At 33.6% G+C, this 15,734-nt stretch overlaps 1 protein-coding gene and 2 non-coding genes across 8 annotated transcripts; all 3 read right to left on the bottom strand.

Moving 5' to 3' along the window:
• Nucleotides 1-4,986: 4,986 nt before the first annotated feature.
• TRNAE-CUC (transfer RNA glutamic acid (anticodon CUC)) lies at nt 4,987-5,059 on the bottom strand. Its single transcript has one exon. It is a non-coding gene; the product is annotated as a tRNA-Glu (tRNA).
• A 5,037-nt stretch (nt 5,060-10,096) lies between these two features.
• On the bottom strand, nt 10,097-13,024 carry LOC112283565 (histone H4). 6 transcript variants are annotated; one of them, XM_090251521.1, is made up of 3 exons: nt 11,631-13,024; nt 11,228-11,340; nt 10,097-10,842 (listed from the first exon to the last, which is right to left on the bottom strand). In XM_090251521.1, exon 1 carries the CDS (start codon nt 12,844-12,846, stop codon nt 12,535-12,537), a length of 312 nt encoding a protein of 103 aa, XP_090107647.1. In that variant the 5' UTR covers nt 12,847-13,024; the 3' UTR covers nt 10,097-10,842; nt 11,228-11,340; nt 11,631-12,534. The 6 variants fall into 6 exon arrangements, with proteins under 6 accessions (XP_090107647.1, XP_090107649.1, XP_090107645.1 ...); XM_090251523.1 differs by having other exon boundaries at nt 12,112-13,024; XM_090251519.1 differs by having other exon boundaries at nt 10,097-10,547; nt 10,632-13,024.
• Nucleotides 11,680-11,752, bottom strand: TRNAE-CUC (transfer RNA glutamic acid (anticodon CUC)). The gene has a single exon. It is a non-coding gene; the product is annotated as a tRNA-Glu (tRNA).
• Nucleotides 13,025-15,734: the final 2,710 nt, after the last annotated feature.

Genomic DNA, 15,734 nt, shown 5'->3' with positions numbered 1-15,734 from the left:
ATACAAGAATCAAAGTAGCTTGAGATATAACAATCAATTCAATGTCCAAAAAAAGACTAAAAATCTTTGACTCAATAGGTTAAATAAGACTAATATTTTCTAAAATGATCTTTTGAGACTTTATCTTGAGAGCAGAACTTTGAAAAATACTACTACTTCACATGATCCAAAATATATAACTTTGAAAGGATGGCAATTGAAGTAAAGATGATGGATGGCTCATCAAAGCACCTAAAATCACGCCCATGGAAAGCAATTTGGATAACATGGAGAGAGATGAAAAAAATACTCACCAAATTCCTTACTTCTACATAAGTTAAAAAAAATATATCAATCTCTATACTTAAATTTAAAAATAATCATAAAAGATAATGCGAATGTAGGTTCAAAAAGATAAATAAGATTTTACATATTATCTATTAAAAGAATTAATAGAGTAGATAACTTATGAGATAATATCCAATAACAATATATATCAAATTAATTTCTAAGACAATGAATATGATCTAAACCAATCAAATCTTTAATTCTTCTGGTACATAATGGTATAATAATCTCACAAAATAATTGTGAGAGACTAGACTACTTCAAGGTGTGATATCCTAATATTTTATATCACAAGTTATATTTCTAATGGTTAGATCAATAAAAAAAAATATCATTATAGCAAAGAATTGAGTTGCCATACTAATGCCCATACTCAAGCTCTAATATTTACAAAAGTATAATATAAAGTAAGAATAATTATCAAATATCTACTAGGCAAAGTAATTGAATCCAATCCAAATGAATTCCTAAATATCACATAGATAGTGTGTATGCACGTGAAAAGCATTATCTAATTTCTTGCAAAAGACTCTAAGGAATAGCCATGGTATAAATATAGATCTATGCCAAATATGCATCTTTACAATTATACAACTAAACAGAAATACAATGTCATTTTACAATAATAATGTTAATAGATGGCCTTTGCTAAGAGTATATAGATTAGAAGCTACTTCTCAACTCAATATAACTAGTACTTTGTTAGACTTTGTATCCATGGCTACTCCAAAAGATCTCAACTATAGTATGGCTATTGATTGTTAAAGATCAATCTATAAGTGAATAGAGACAAAAAAAAATTAATATTCAAGATATTACAATCTTTTTATATAATACATCTTAAAAATGGTAAAATATGAGTTTATTATATGCTTGCAAGTTTCAATAATATTAAACAAATTTACAAGTATTTGAAGACTAATGGATTTTTTTATGCTTAGTCTTACTTAAAAATCAACTCTATCTAAGATATTCTCTATATCCAAGTGCAATCTAAATATACATGATGATTCTACTTCTTAGTATATAGACAACTCACATTCCATTATCAAAAAAATTATACAGAACATTATTTAGTGGGCCATAATGTGATACATTTGGTACCAAAAATATAAACATGACTTAGAAAAAAGACAATTCTATCTTAGGATAGTATTTTATGAAGTTTGATAAATATTATTCCAAGTCAAAATAAGAACTTGGATAAAATTCCAAAAAGTCAATCACTGCCAATTACTTAAGTGCCACAAAACAATAAAATCTAAATTCGTATACATATGATCTTAATCAAAAATTTATTGCATGGAACAATCTCCACCTAAATAAAAACCTCTCATATACCTTGATTTCTTACTCAAAGATCTTGCCAACCAAATGCAAACCATCCAAACACTTATCATCCCTTCAATATTAAACCACAAAGAACTCAATAAAATCAGCTATCTTCAACAAAACTCATTGCAATCCTAGAACCCCTTCTTGACACAACCAAGAGTAGTATAATACTACCTTCAATATCAATTCCTTGCTTCTCTATTATTGTTTGAAGATAGTATCATGAACATTAAGAAGCAACTTACATAAGCAATGAAAGAAGATATTCTTGTACAAATCATGTACAAAATTGAGCCATCAGATGATCACTACTTAATACAAAATGGGTAATTGAATCCAATCCATATTAGTATAAATTACATACCTTTAGATGCACGTGGATTCAAACTTTTCATTGACAAGAAAAGAGCCGAACAAACATTATTGTGTGATACCACAAATATATAGTAAAACAAAAAACAAAAATTTATATTATAGAAGAGCTTAAATAAAAATACTTTGGCAAATTCTTTTAGAAATATAAATAATAGACAAGAAAGTAGTAAAAACTAATAAATATTAATATTGCCATTTTGAAGAGACTTTTATTTATTTTGTAATGACATAAATGAGTTGAATCAAAATAAATGAGATAAATAATTAATATAGTTATTTTGAAAAGAAAAATTAAAAATAGGATTAGTAAAAAAATCACCTCAAAATATGAAGAATTGATATCTACAAAAGATTGGTTGTAAAATAAGATCAAAATTAGACCCCGAGGTACAAAATCACATACCTACAACCACTTTGAGGTTCTTTGATTGATTTAAGAATCAAATTTGAGAGAAAAATTATAAAAGAATTTTTTAAAGTTTATTTCATGTGATTTGAAAATATATTGAATTTTGAAGGTTTTTTAAAGTTAGAGATGTATTCAATGGACTTGGATTTTGAAAAATAAAAAGAAATTTATAAATTTAAAGATTTTGTAAATATCATAATATATTTATAGATATAATTTTATTATTATATAATTATATTTATCTTAAATATATTTTTAAAAAATTATATTAATTGAATACTTAGATTTATGATTATGAGAGTTTTTATAGATTGTGGTCTTGGATGGTTGAAATTTAGAGTTAGTGAGGGATTTTGCAATCTTCTAACACCTGCCAATTTGATTGAAGCACAAATTGACGAGAACAATTATGACATAAATCTACAGACTAGCTAATTTTTTAAGTAATTCGATAGTTCACTAAGAAATACACATTGTTGGAAGATCAACATTTAAGTTGGAAGAGGGTTGCCAACATCTAAGAGGCTTTGGAAGCTTTTCTTTCAATTTGTTAGTTTTATTGATTATTATTTATTGAGATTTTAAAAAAACTTTAGAAGTTGTTAAGATTTATGTAGGATTTTCTTTGAGATATTTAAAATTAATGAGTTAATTAGAATTTTATTAGAATTTGATTAAAATTTAATTAAGATTTGGTCTATGGTATGGTTAAGATTTCATTAAAGTTTGGTCTAGAATTTGTTTAAGATTTGATTAGAATTTAATTAATATTTGATTAGGATTTTATTAGGATTTGTTTACAATTTTTAGAATTTTATTAGGATTTGATTAGGGCTACATTAAGATTTGATTATGATTAATATAGAATTTCTATTTTTATATTTCTTTAAGATTCTTTATTACTTCTTTTAAAATTACTATTTTTAAAATTTTAAAAGGTTATTTTGTATTTTTTAGGATTTTTTATTATTTTTCTTTAAAATTAATTTATGAATTTTTTATGTTTCTTTTATAATTTCTTTTAGATTGATTAAAGTTTAATCAGAATTATTAAAGATTACTTAGAATTTAATTAAGATTCTATTAGACTTAGTAAGATCTTGTTGTTGCATTTTCTATTTACCTTCCATAGCTAGGAGTCTAGTGCATACTCAAGGAAGAATTCATGTTATACAATAGTGTTGCCACATACATTATACTAGCATGATCCCTAGGAAACCTGAGAAACCTAGTTATCCCCCGGTTTTAGAACCTCCTTGCATAGAATCCAAAAACCCAAATACAACCGGCTTCTTCGAACCTAGGTCTTAGAATTCCTAAGAATTTTACAGTTATATTTTGCATGCCACCGTGGAACAACTCACTCAATAATAATAAATAAATAAAAATTACCAATTTATATACAAGCCGGTTTGGCACCCCTCAGTTCATTGTGAGATGGTTTGCTGCAAACAATTCCCGTATTTTCTCGCACCATAGTAACTGGTTTTGATATGATTGGTCGTTCCATTTCATCACAAGTCCTGTATGGATTCAGCGTTGTTACACCCTCAATAGATCTACAGTTCTTGCTGTAAGTTTAATTGCTTACATTTTTTGAGATTACTACGAAGTTGCAATGAAGCGTGCATAAAACCGTTGCATCATATGAACCTGCAGACCCCACGTTGACGATGAAAGGGAGAAATAGAGTACCAGTGGCTTCATCGCCGTCAGGCGACAGTGGCATATGGGGATCGAGGATACTGCTATGCAGCACCAACGTCTCGCTTCTCACTTTGTTGACATCAATCAGTTCCAATGGAAAGTTCATAACTGTTCGCTAGCTTCAGCGCCGAGAGAATGATCTCCATGTAGTTTGTTGGCTTTAGCGTGTCGAATAGAATATCATTGTCCCTTGCTGTCTCCCTTCCGGTACCCTTGCCCAATAGATGTCCTATTATACTAGAAAATATTTTCAAATTCTCCATGGAAACTGACGTGTTTATGGTCTCGTGAGAACTCCTTCCATATTCAACTCCCTACTCATCTAAATGGTTTTTTCTGCCGTGTCGAATTATGGATTTGACTTGAGGTTTCATAATTGTGATGGAGGAATAGGGTAGAGTATATCTCGAGTCCGAGCCAGTTTTGATTATGTAATTCTGTCGACCTGTTCCTGCATTCATTCTAATACCTCGCAGGAACGAAACCATCAGTGTGAGTCAGAACCAACATGGATACAATTTGGTTTGGAGACATACTCGGACTATGTGTGGGCTCGAATTTTGACTACCCTTGGTAATAGAGGTTCTCAATATAACTGTTTCTACCACTGATTAATCAGTACATTTCCTTCTCTACTAGCTTTACTTGCTGCCGACCAATTAAAGGGCAGGCTTAGCTAGAACTAAAAGATATTTCAGTAGTCAAAAAACAAAATTCGGTTTTTGAGAAAAAGAAGAGGATCAATTCTCTCCGGGGAGGACTGCGACGACGTCAAAGTGCTGACCTGAAAAAGAGGAAAAAACCATGTGTAGTCCATTTTATCACTCGGGAGCTTCCGTTGCCGGGACTCGAACCCGGGTCGCTCGGGTGAGAGCCGAGTATCCTAACCATCTAGACTACAACGGATGCGGACGACTTCCCAATCCGCCGCCGCCGATACACATCTAAGCCGCGTCACGGTACTACTCCCGTCTACCGACCCTACCCTCCGAATGTGTTACCACGCCCTGCCAAGTTTCTCTTCGCATGATATCACATGCCGGATCACAGTTATCGCACGCTCTCGTCTCGCACCAATTTCGGACGCTGCCCTGCAGCTGCAAACTCCCATTCCGTTCCATCGCTATCATCTTTCTCTTATCAAGTTACCAATTGCATGCAATTTACCCCCTATCCTCTACTCTCTACTTTTGAAGCATGTAAGAAAGCTCTTGCACCTACAAACGTAGGTTCAATTGTACTAGACTTATGATTTTCTACTTAATTAACTACATTCTTAATTATACTTTTAAAAAAAATTGAGAATACAAGAAATCCAATCAACTTGAGGGTTATATTTTTCTAACCACTGTAAACTTAAAATGATTGGATTCGAGGGGGATCTAATGATATTAAATACAACAAAGCTATTATGACCATTAGTTATTACTTGTATAGAAAGAGTTTTGTGACAAACATCTTCAGAAGACAACGAGCGGCCAACTGTGACTTCTACGTGAACAGGTTTAGTTTTCCTTATTAAAGATATGTTGAGTCTTTTAACAAATTCTTCATCTAAAAAACACGGTGAGGCTCCTGAATCTAACAAGGCAGAGGCTTTGTAATGTTTAGATCCTTAAATAATATTTAATGTAAAACATAGAGAGGATTCTAAAGAGTGAATAGGACCTTCATTAGATATTGTACAAGGTTCCAGCCACACGATTCCTATTGTAGCTAGACAAACTCGTTTTCTAATATATTATCTTCTTTGATATTCATACTCCTCATTTTATAATTACGTCACTTCTTTGGATAATATTGAGGAGTATGCTTAGGTTTTGCACAATATAAACACAATCCTTCTTGATGGCAATAAGACGTTTTTTGTTCAGTAAAAGGTTTGAAACGTATTGCATCAATTTGTATATCCTCTACTTCTGAATGTATGTATTGAAGAGGCATTGGTGTTGCCATTGAATTATAGTAATATTAAAGCCCACTTATCCTACTCTCAAATTGAAATTTGAAAAGTCGATTGTCACATTTTATAGCAAAACCAATTGCTAGACTCAATGTTTGAGGATCATGTAAGTTGAGCATCAACTTCTTTACCTCATATTGTAATCCATAGAGAAATTGGCTAATAAGTGCAACATCATCCCACTTGATATCAGTTGCAAGTTGTCAAAATTAAAAAACATATAATATTATAGATTAATTATTTTATCATAAAATATGGATCTTGTTAGTTGCAATACAAGTTGCATCATGTTCTCCATACATAGAACGAAATTCTACTAAAAAAGCCTTCAAATTATTCAATATTAGATCTCGTTGTTCTAAAAAAGATAAAAACCATGATAATGTTGAATCTGAAAGAAATATATCAATTAATCTAACTTATGATCCTATTGTTAGATAGCTTTAGGATTGAAGTTCAATCTCAAATTATACTTGATTGATAAATCCTTGAAACTTAGATCTAATGCCATCAAACTTCTCAAGCAAGGCAATTGTTGATTTTCTAGTACCGAAAGGATGTTCCACCATAGGAGAAGGAACATGATTGGGTGCAGATGTTGGAGTAGCTCCAATCATATCTATATCATCACTTCTTGCCATTCTTGTTGCTCTTTGTGGAAGTAAACTGAGTTGATGCATCGCAAGCATTAACTCCCTCAATTCTTCTTGCATTTGTGCCATTGCACTCTTTATTATAACAAGCTCTGCCATGATAATACTTAAAAAATAAATATCTAATGTTGCTCAAGACAAGCAAAAGAGGGAACTTGAGAAAAAAGAAGATACTAAGAATAATATTAGTTTAGAATAAGATAATATACTTCTAATATATCCATAACTTCTAATATATACTTATGTCTTATAAAAAAAAAGAAGTAATCCACTCTTAATCAAGAAAAGACAAAGTTCTAATATTGTAAGTGTACTCTTGTCAATTTGTCAAGGACACGAATTGGAAGAAGATGCATAAACCTGTATTAAAAGAAAAGTGAAAAAATAGCAATAAAGTAGTATTTATATTAAAAAAAAATTAGAATGACTATTGCCAAAAGACAAGAAAACTAAAGATTCTTAAATCTACACTAAAAGCAAAAAAAGAGTTGACAAAAGTGAAGAGGGCTTCACTCTTGCCTCTATATATACTATCTAATTAGGAGCTACATGGCAATGTTCTATAGGACCTCTAATATATGTTGACTTTGCAGGACACATGCCTTAGCTTACAAGGCAAGTTTTCTACGTGTGAGCCACATAGTTAGCTTGTTCTTTAAGCTACCAACATGTGTGGCATATGGCCAACTTATTGACCACGTTTCTAATCTAAAAATTCAATTAAAGATACTTATAAAGTCAAAGCAATATCTACCAAGCTTCTAGAAAGCTTTTATAGAAGATATTCTAGAATTAACCTACTTTTATTTATTTTTATCTAAACCATATAGGTAATTATTAGTTTACATGTATATGTCCATGATACCATTATAAGAAACAATTTTAATTCCACTTTGTCATAATATCAAGAATAGTCACCCTTTTGAAGAAATTAATCCAATTGCTTAATAATTATATCTATCAAAGTCTCTAAGGATCCAAATCATATTCTATATGTCTCTTTTTGAGCTATATAGGATAGTGAATATATCAAAAAAAAGATAAATTCCACGACCTCCTACAGAAGTAGATAATCATCAAGAGTTTGAGATGAAAGACATCCTAGACTCAAGGTAGCATCAAAATAGGTTAAAATATCTTATTCATTAGTACAAATATGATATTAATAAATGCATAGGAAAATCCGCCAAGAATCTTGTAATTACAATAAAGAAGATTGATGCTTTTTATTAATAATATCCATCAAAACTAAAATAAAAAATAAAAAATCTTTATCATCAAAGAAATATAATTTAGAGAAGATTGCACTCTACTTTCTATCCTTGCTTATAATTTTTTTGTATTTTTTTTACTAAAAAAATAAAGAAGTAAAAATCAATAGATTTAATTCAAAAACTATTATTTACAAACTTATTAGATGAGACATTGCAATTGTTACAACCTTCAAGACAACATAATAGAGATGAAGATTCTTAACAACAACATATTCTTTCTTGAATAAATGGCAAGATACAACACATTTGATATCATAACCTTGAAAGAAACGTCCAATGTTTGGTGATTTTATTAGAAGTAGAAATGACTCTTGATGGTGTTACAAATGTTTTGTTAGAAAGAAGTTATAAAGGCTTCAATAACAATCAAATACCAAATAAGTCTTTTTGCTCTAGAATGAGACATTATTGATGGCTAAGAAGCCTTATGAACTACCTTCAAAAAGAATAAAGATCAAAGTATGTGGAATATATAATTCATTACATCTTAGACTTCATTAATATATGATCATTGCTCTTAGTGGAACTCATCTCTAGAAAAAAGAGTAATGTCCCAAACATATATATATTTATTCAAATAATTATTTAAATAATATTAATAATTATAAATAAGTAAAAATAAATCAATTTGATAATATTTTTTAGAAAAGCTTCTTAAAAGCTTCATAGATGGAGCTTTGACTTTATACATGTTTGTAGTTGATTGGTAGGTTAAAAATTTGGCCAACAAGTTAGCAATGTATTGCATGTGTTGATAGCTTGTGGTACAAGCTTACTATATAGTACACATATAGAAAAATTACTTGCAAATTAAGACATATGTCTTGCAAGTTTTATACATATTGAAAGTCCTATACAAAATTACCACATACCTCCTTATTAAATAGTATATGTAGAGGCAAGAGTGAAGAATTTTTCTCTCTTATTAATACCTTTCTAGTCTTTAGTCTTATTTTGAGATTTTTTAATTATTTTTATTTTGCAATAGCTACTTTAATTTCAATATTATATTAGTTTTGAGTGAATATCTATTTTTTCCAAGTGATATAAGAGTATATGGAGGTTTTCTTTTCTTTGAGATTCATGTCTTTGACATTGTAAAAGAAAAAACTCTTTTCATATGTAATGATCAATTTTAATCTAAGATGTATTAAAATAGACTCGTTGTGTAGACTAGCTCTTATAAGTTCATTTGCTATGTCATTTGGTGTGATTGATGGATCTATTGTATGTGATGAAGGCAAATTTTGGAGAGATGGAAAGTTCTTCTGTAGCCCATATTATTGCAAGTGGATAGGACTTTGGTCTGAGCCTATGGTCCTCTATATTTGCTGGTGGGATTGGGTCTTTATTTTGTTTAGGTGGTCATTGACTTTGATAGGTACAAAGGATCATAAATTTTGTTCACTATATGCAAAGTCTACCCACACCCTTAGGTTTAGTTTGTTGTGGTGGCATGGCTTTCATTCGGTTTAGGAATGTACAAATGCTCTGCACCTGAGGCACTGATTCGGATGTTTCAAAACTATTACTATGTGGATAAGGAATAGTAGTTTGGTGACGGTCTTAGGAGGCTGATTTTAGCCGGTATTCTCGATACATCATTGTCTTTGCGTTTGACAGTTAATCCTGCGGTTTTACTAATGTAAGGTGATGTTTTTTCAATAAATGGAACTTCTCCCAAGTTGGAGGCTATTATCCAAAGATAGTTCTTGTGATGGAGATGTTGAATCACTCTTGTGCAGTGGACCTAGACTTGGTAGGAGAATCTGTACTAGTCTATGTTTTCATCAGTGAAAAAAGATGTCCATGGAGTAATAAAAATCTCCTTGTGTATCTTGAGGTTGAGTTATAGGTGTGCTGGAAGCTGTCTAGTAATGAGAAGCTGACATTGAAGTAGCCATTGTCCAATAGAGATCATGTCTCCATTGGTAGATGAAGAGAGGTGGTTCTTTCAGGGCGGGTTCTTCAGGACTTCTACTTTCGACATGACCAAAAATAGTCTACTGCATTGCTTTGTTACGGATAATCTCAATGATTTGGAGTTGTTCGGTAGAGAAGATTGCACTTTGACTGTACTGCATTGTCCTTTGCCGGAAGGCTTCAGGTTTTCAAGTGCACAAGTATCTGACCAATGGTGCTACCTTTGGAGCCATATTGGATAAAGGGGCTCTTATCTGTTTTAGATCACTAAGTGTATGAGGTGTAGATTGGTTGTTCGAGCACTACTCCCATACTGGAGAGCAGTGCCCTACTCTGGTGCAATTTGGGATACCAAATCTCAAGTTCGGGGGAGTGAATTGGCCATGTTTCTACTTGGTGTGTAACCTACAGTGTTGGCTGACTAATAGTCCTAAGAACTATGAATCTGAAACCGACTGCAGAAAACTGATATGAAGGGAGTTTGGTGTTATGAATCGCAACACAATGTGGCGAGACCTAGTCGAGAACTTATCGCCGTCATTTCGGAATTGCTCTGCCGCGATCTCGCTCTTCGCTTTGCTCTGCCAACTCGCTCTGCAATCTCAGAATGAGCTACAAAAGGAATCAATGAAGAAAAATTTGGACTTCACAACAATTGAACTCACCAATGGCAGCAGCGTCCGCAGCACGGCTACTCCAGATCCAATGTTTAAATTGCACAGGCTGGTTCTGTGAGGGGCAAGCCATTAAGCTCTCCCAACAATAATATGAGACTGATATGTTTGAAGGTCCAAGAGCTGGCAATAAGCTAACGTCTTTGATGTCATCTGTAGCCAGGTCCAGAGTCCCTCAACATGGCGAGTGGCCGGAAATAACCTATGTTATGTAGGTCATTCCAAAGCCTAATTAGGCCAAATCATTGCATTCTAGTAACTTAGAAAATCTAACAAACCAAAACGGACAAACCAATTTACTGTGCATCCCATATTTATAAAGGGCAATGTGTCCATCAAACACATAAAAGAGGTAAGTAAGCCATACGATAGCAAACTATCTCGCATGGTTAGGTGGGCACTTTGAAATGTCAAACAAGTAATCAACAACCAAGTTGTCGGGACTGTATGCAGATCACTTTGATTAAAGTTTAAGTATGATCCCCAATTCTCACTATCATTGAACTGCAATCCTACCAAGCAGCTATATTCCATTCAAACAGTCGTAAGAGTCGTAAAAGTCGATGCAAAGAGCCAATAGGACTTACCAGCAGAAAATCACCAGTATCGTAACATCACCGTATTACATTGTGTTTGAACTTGCTCTGTTTGAAATACTCCTGCACTCGAACACTCTTATCGCACTAGTGTCATGGTCTACCTGTATGGCAAATTTGCACTTGGTTGAATGCACGACCATACAGTGTCCACCAGAAATATTGTTCAAAATATCCAACAACTGTACCACGTGTTACCACTAGTTAATATCCAAATGATACTAGAGAAAATCTAATTTCGCATGTACATCAACAATTACAACTTAAATTAAATCACTAGATTAAATAAACTCTCCATCTGCGAGTGAATTGGACTTGTTTTATCCATCATAGGGGGACACTCCCTGGCTTCGATTCTCGGCAGGGACGACTGCGACGACGTCAAAGTGCTGACCTGAAAAAGAGGAAAAAACCATGTGTAGTCCATTTTATCACTCGGGAGCTTCCGTTGCCGGGACTCGAACCCGGGTCGCTCGGGTGAGAGCCGAGTATCCTAACCATCTAGACTACAACGGATGCGGACGACTTCCCAATCCGCCGCCGCCGATACACATCTAAGCCGCGTCACGGTACTACTCCCGTCTACCGACCCTACCCTCCGAATGTGTTACCACGCCCTGCCAAGTTTCTCTTCGCATGATATCACATGCCGGATCACAGTTATCGCACGCTCTCGTCTCGCACCAATTTCGGACGCTGCCCTGCAGCTGCAAACTCCCATTCCGTTCCATCGCTATCATCTTTCTCTTATCAAGTTACCAATTGCATGCAATTTACCCCCTATCCTCTACTCTCTACCTGTCATCCATTGCTGCGGGGAAAACAACGTACGATATTTACTCCATCACAAACATGTCACACAAACTATCACTCACCATGCCTCCACATCTTCCCACACAACACGCCTAAACACGCAACACGCTCTCGCTCCAAACTCCTGCCGAACGCATCCACGCCTTCACCATCACATCGCTACAACCCTACACCTCGAAGCTTCAGATCTTGCCATTCAGCATAGCTTTCGCCTCAAATGGTACGGACAATATGTCTCATCACTGCCACGAGGTGCCCCCTACACTACCACCCTCTCTCACACATTGCAAAAACACAACATCAAAACGGACAACGCACCATGCACACCACGCTCCCATACCCACTGTTCATCCCAAAAACAACCACGCAACACCCCCCCCCACACACACACACACCAGAACCCAACCGGAGATCCCTCATTCCACAAAGAGGTGGTGTTCAAGAACACCGTCGATTTTGAGCCACCCCCGGCCCGCCCTTCCGCTCTACCCTCCGAACCCGTAAAGCGTCCGCCCCTGCCTCTTCAACGCATACACCACATCCATCGCCGTCACCGTCTTCCGCCGAGCGTGCTCCGTGTACGTCACCGCGTCCCTGATCACATTCTCCAAAAATATCTTCAGCACGCCGCGAGTCTCCTCGTAAATCAGCCCACTGATACGCTTCACTCCTCCACGACGAGCCAGACGCCGGATCGCAGGCTTCGTGATACCCTGGATGTTATCACGCAACACTTTCCGATGACGCTTCGCGCCACCCTTCCCAAGCCCCTTCCCTCCTTTGCCACGCCCAGACATCGTCGAACTCCCTTTACCACGGTCACTCTAAACTCAAACCCCTCCTTACAGCGACCGACACACACCCGCGCTCCACACTCAGATAGGGTTTCCGACACACAGCACAGCAAGCACCACAATATCACACAGTGACAGACCCAAGCCTGGAAGGACTCTATATGCCTCAAACCGATGGAGAGGGACTTCCATCCCAAGTCCCCCTCCCCTTTGCATCCAAGCGCCGGGTCTTCAGAACCGGATCCGACGCTCAGCCTGACTTCTCACTCTATTTCCCGCATTTTCCAAGTCTTCCATTCCGTTCCAAAGCCCGTTGAGAAGACCCGTCTCGTCCGCACTTCGCTGCATTGGCGGGAAGATTGGGCGGGGTTAGAAGGTTGAAGTGGGCAAGAGCGAACGGGTCTTCCACGCAGAACGGTTGTCAACCAGAAGATCATCATACCCGGAGCTATGCGGCGGTTCTCAGGAGGTCAGGGTGACGGGATGGAAACACCGCCCCCACCATGTGACAAATAACAAGTCAATGCTGCTTTCGTGTCCGAATTCGCAACTGCTCAAAGTTTGTCTTAACCCCCCCTAATTGAAGAATCCACATCTGTTGTTCTTCAAATGGTTGTTCTAGTGCATGTCAAATTTATCATGGAAATTTAGTGGTCCCCATTGTTTGAATCAAAAGGCTTATTTGGATGTAAGTTCATGCTTCACTATGATTTAAGTTTCAGCTTGCAGGTCTCAATTTTACAAAGTGCTATTCTTGTTGGTTATAGAGTTTGGTGTGTATGCCAATATTTTGAGGTTGAGATACCTTCCCATCTTTCATGTAATTTGTCAAACACTTGCACTCTTAGATTCTCTCTTTATGGTGTGAGAGATTGCTTGACGTAGTGGTGTTTGAATTTTCTATCTTTGTTTTGAAGTTTTTGGACAGGGCATTTGTATTTTGTTTTGATTGCATACTTCTTGATTGATTTATGGCACTTGATATGTTGTGTATAACAATCTTTATTTAGACTTCACATCTAATTTATTTGTGACGTTTTATATGGCATCTTACACAATGTGAAACATATTAATATTTATATCATTTCCTACATTAAATGTAAAAATCAAATAAGGTTTGTCATTACCAAGTTTTGACTAATAAAATTTAGGCATGTTTTTTAGTAGTATGCATGAAAAGTTATCACAAAAATTTATAATTTTTTAATCACATGTTGGTATGTCTGATGTTATGTATTGCATGAATATCTAGTTGATAGAAAATAGTGTGTTACTTTGCATGTACTAATGCTATCTTCTTTATAAGTCTGTTGGTTTTTCTTTACATTTTCTTTTGAAGATAATGCACTGAATTAATGCTTGAGAAATCCTATGGAGTATTTGAAATATATCCTGTCTCATTGTTTTTCCTTTTTTTAAAATTTTGGAAATTTCCTAATTTCTCTAAAACTTTATGCATAATATCAAGATATTAAAGATTTTCACGTTGACCTTTATGTCAACTTTGAGATTCTTATGAATGGTTTAGTTTATATTTTACAGTAATCAGTAGATTTGTACAGTGGTCCATAGTTCAATTTTTGTTTTTCAATAAAAATTTGCATTAGATAAATGTTTTATAGTTACTATTAACTTTTAATACATTTGAACTAGCATATAATATTTGTTTTCTACCAAATGCTTCACATCAGGACTCATATGAACATTTGACATCATTTCTTATTTTTAAACATTCATGATTATTTGTTTTAATAAAACAAATCAAAATGCCACCATCTTTTAGTTTATTCTAGTATTTTCTTGTGATATAGGATTTTATTATTAAAATGGAATAATTTGTAGTTTGCAGGAAGTTACTCAAACTGAAGTTTTGGATAAGGGATTTTTTTTGTTAAATAATGTTTTCCGAGTTTCAAATTCTGAATTCACATTATTCATGATTAAAAGCCATTCTTTATACATGGGTTTTAAAAAACACTATTTAAGATACTAAATGTAAAAAGTTAAGTTGTCTTTCATGATGTAGTTGTGCATTGATTGATAAACCAAATGATTACCTTGAATATTAGAACACATCATATTACATGTCTTAAAATATTGTAAAAAATTGATAAAAGTTCTTGCCATAGCCAAAGTTTTAATAGGATGATACAATAAAGGCATATATTCTACAAGCATCATTCTTTGCCAACTATGGTTATCATCCACAAGTGCTTTTGATATTTTTGCTTTTTTTGTTAAGTTGATAATTTACTAACATATAATTTGATGTCAAATATATATATATATATATATATATATTTTAAAAACAAAGATGTAACTAACTAACTTATAAAGAATATATATATATATATATATATATATTTATATTTATATTTATAAAATATCATGTTCTTCTCAAAGTTTTTATTACTAACATCCATGCAACCAATTTCTAAAAATTTAAAAATTCAAGAAAGAAAGAAAAAAAAACATCAGAATAATTTCAATAATTGCATGAATATAAAAAAATAAGTTTACAAATTTATTGTTTATTTAAAATGATTATAATTATTATTTTTATATTTTGTATTAGCAAGATAGACATTTATAAATCAACACATAGGTTGGTTATAATGTTACACTTGATGACTAAACTATTTGTAAATTGTGGAACATAATGTTTTCCATCTTAATATAAAAGTTTACATCTTTCATAATTTTTTCTTTTTAGAAAATTTGAATTTTATTTTAGAAATTAACTAATACAAATACATTAAAAAAATACTGATATACTATAAAAAAATGCTAAATATTTATTAAAGATATTTTGATAAAAATTATTTGAAATCATATTTAATATGATTTTGCCTAAATAAAATAAGAAAATTATTATTATTATTATTATTATT

Source organism: Physcomitrium patens, chromosome 6 (genome assembly GCF_059467195.1).
Source record: "Physcomitrium patens ecotype Gransden chromosome 6, ASM5946719v1, whole genome shotgun sequence".
Taxonomy (NCBI): Eukaryota; Viridiplantae; Streptophyta; class Bryopsida; order Funariales; family Funariaceae; genus Physcomitrium; species Physcomitrium patens.
The sequence above is the reverse complement of the archived record's forward strand: the minus strand, read 5'-3'. Positions and strand labels throughout refer to the sequence as shown.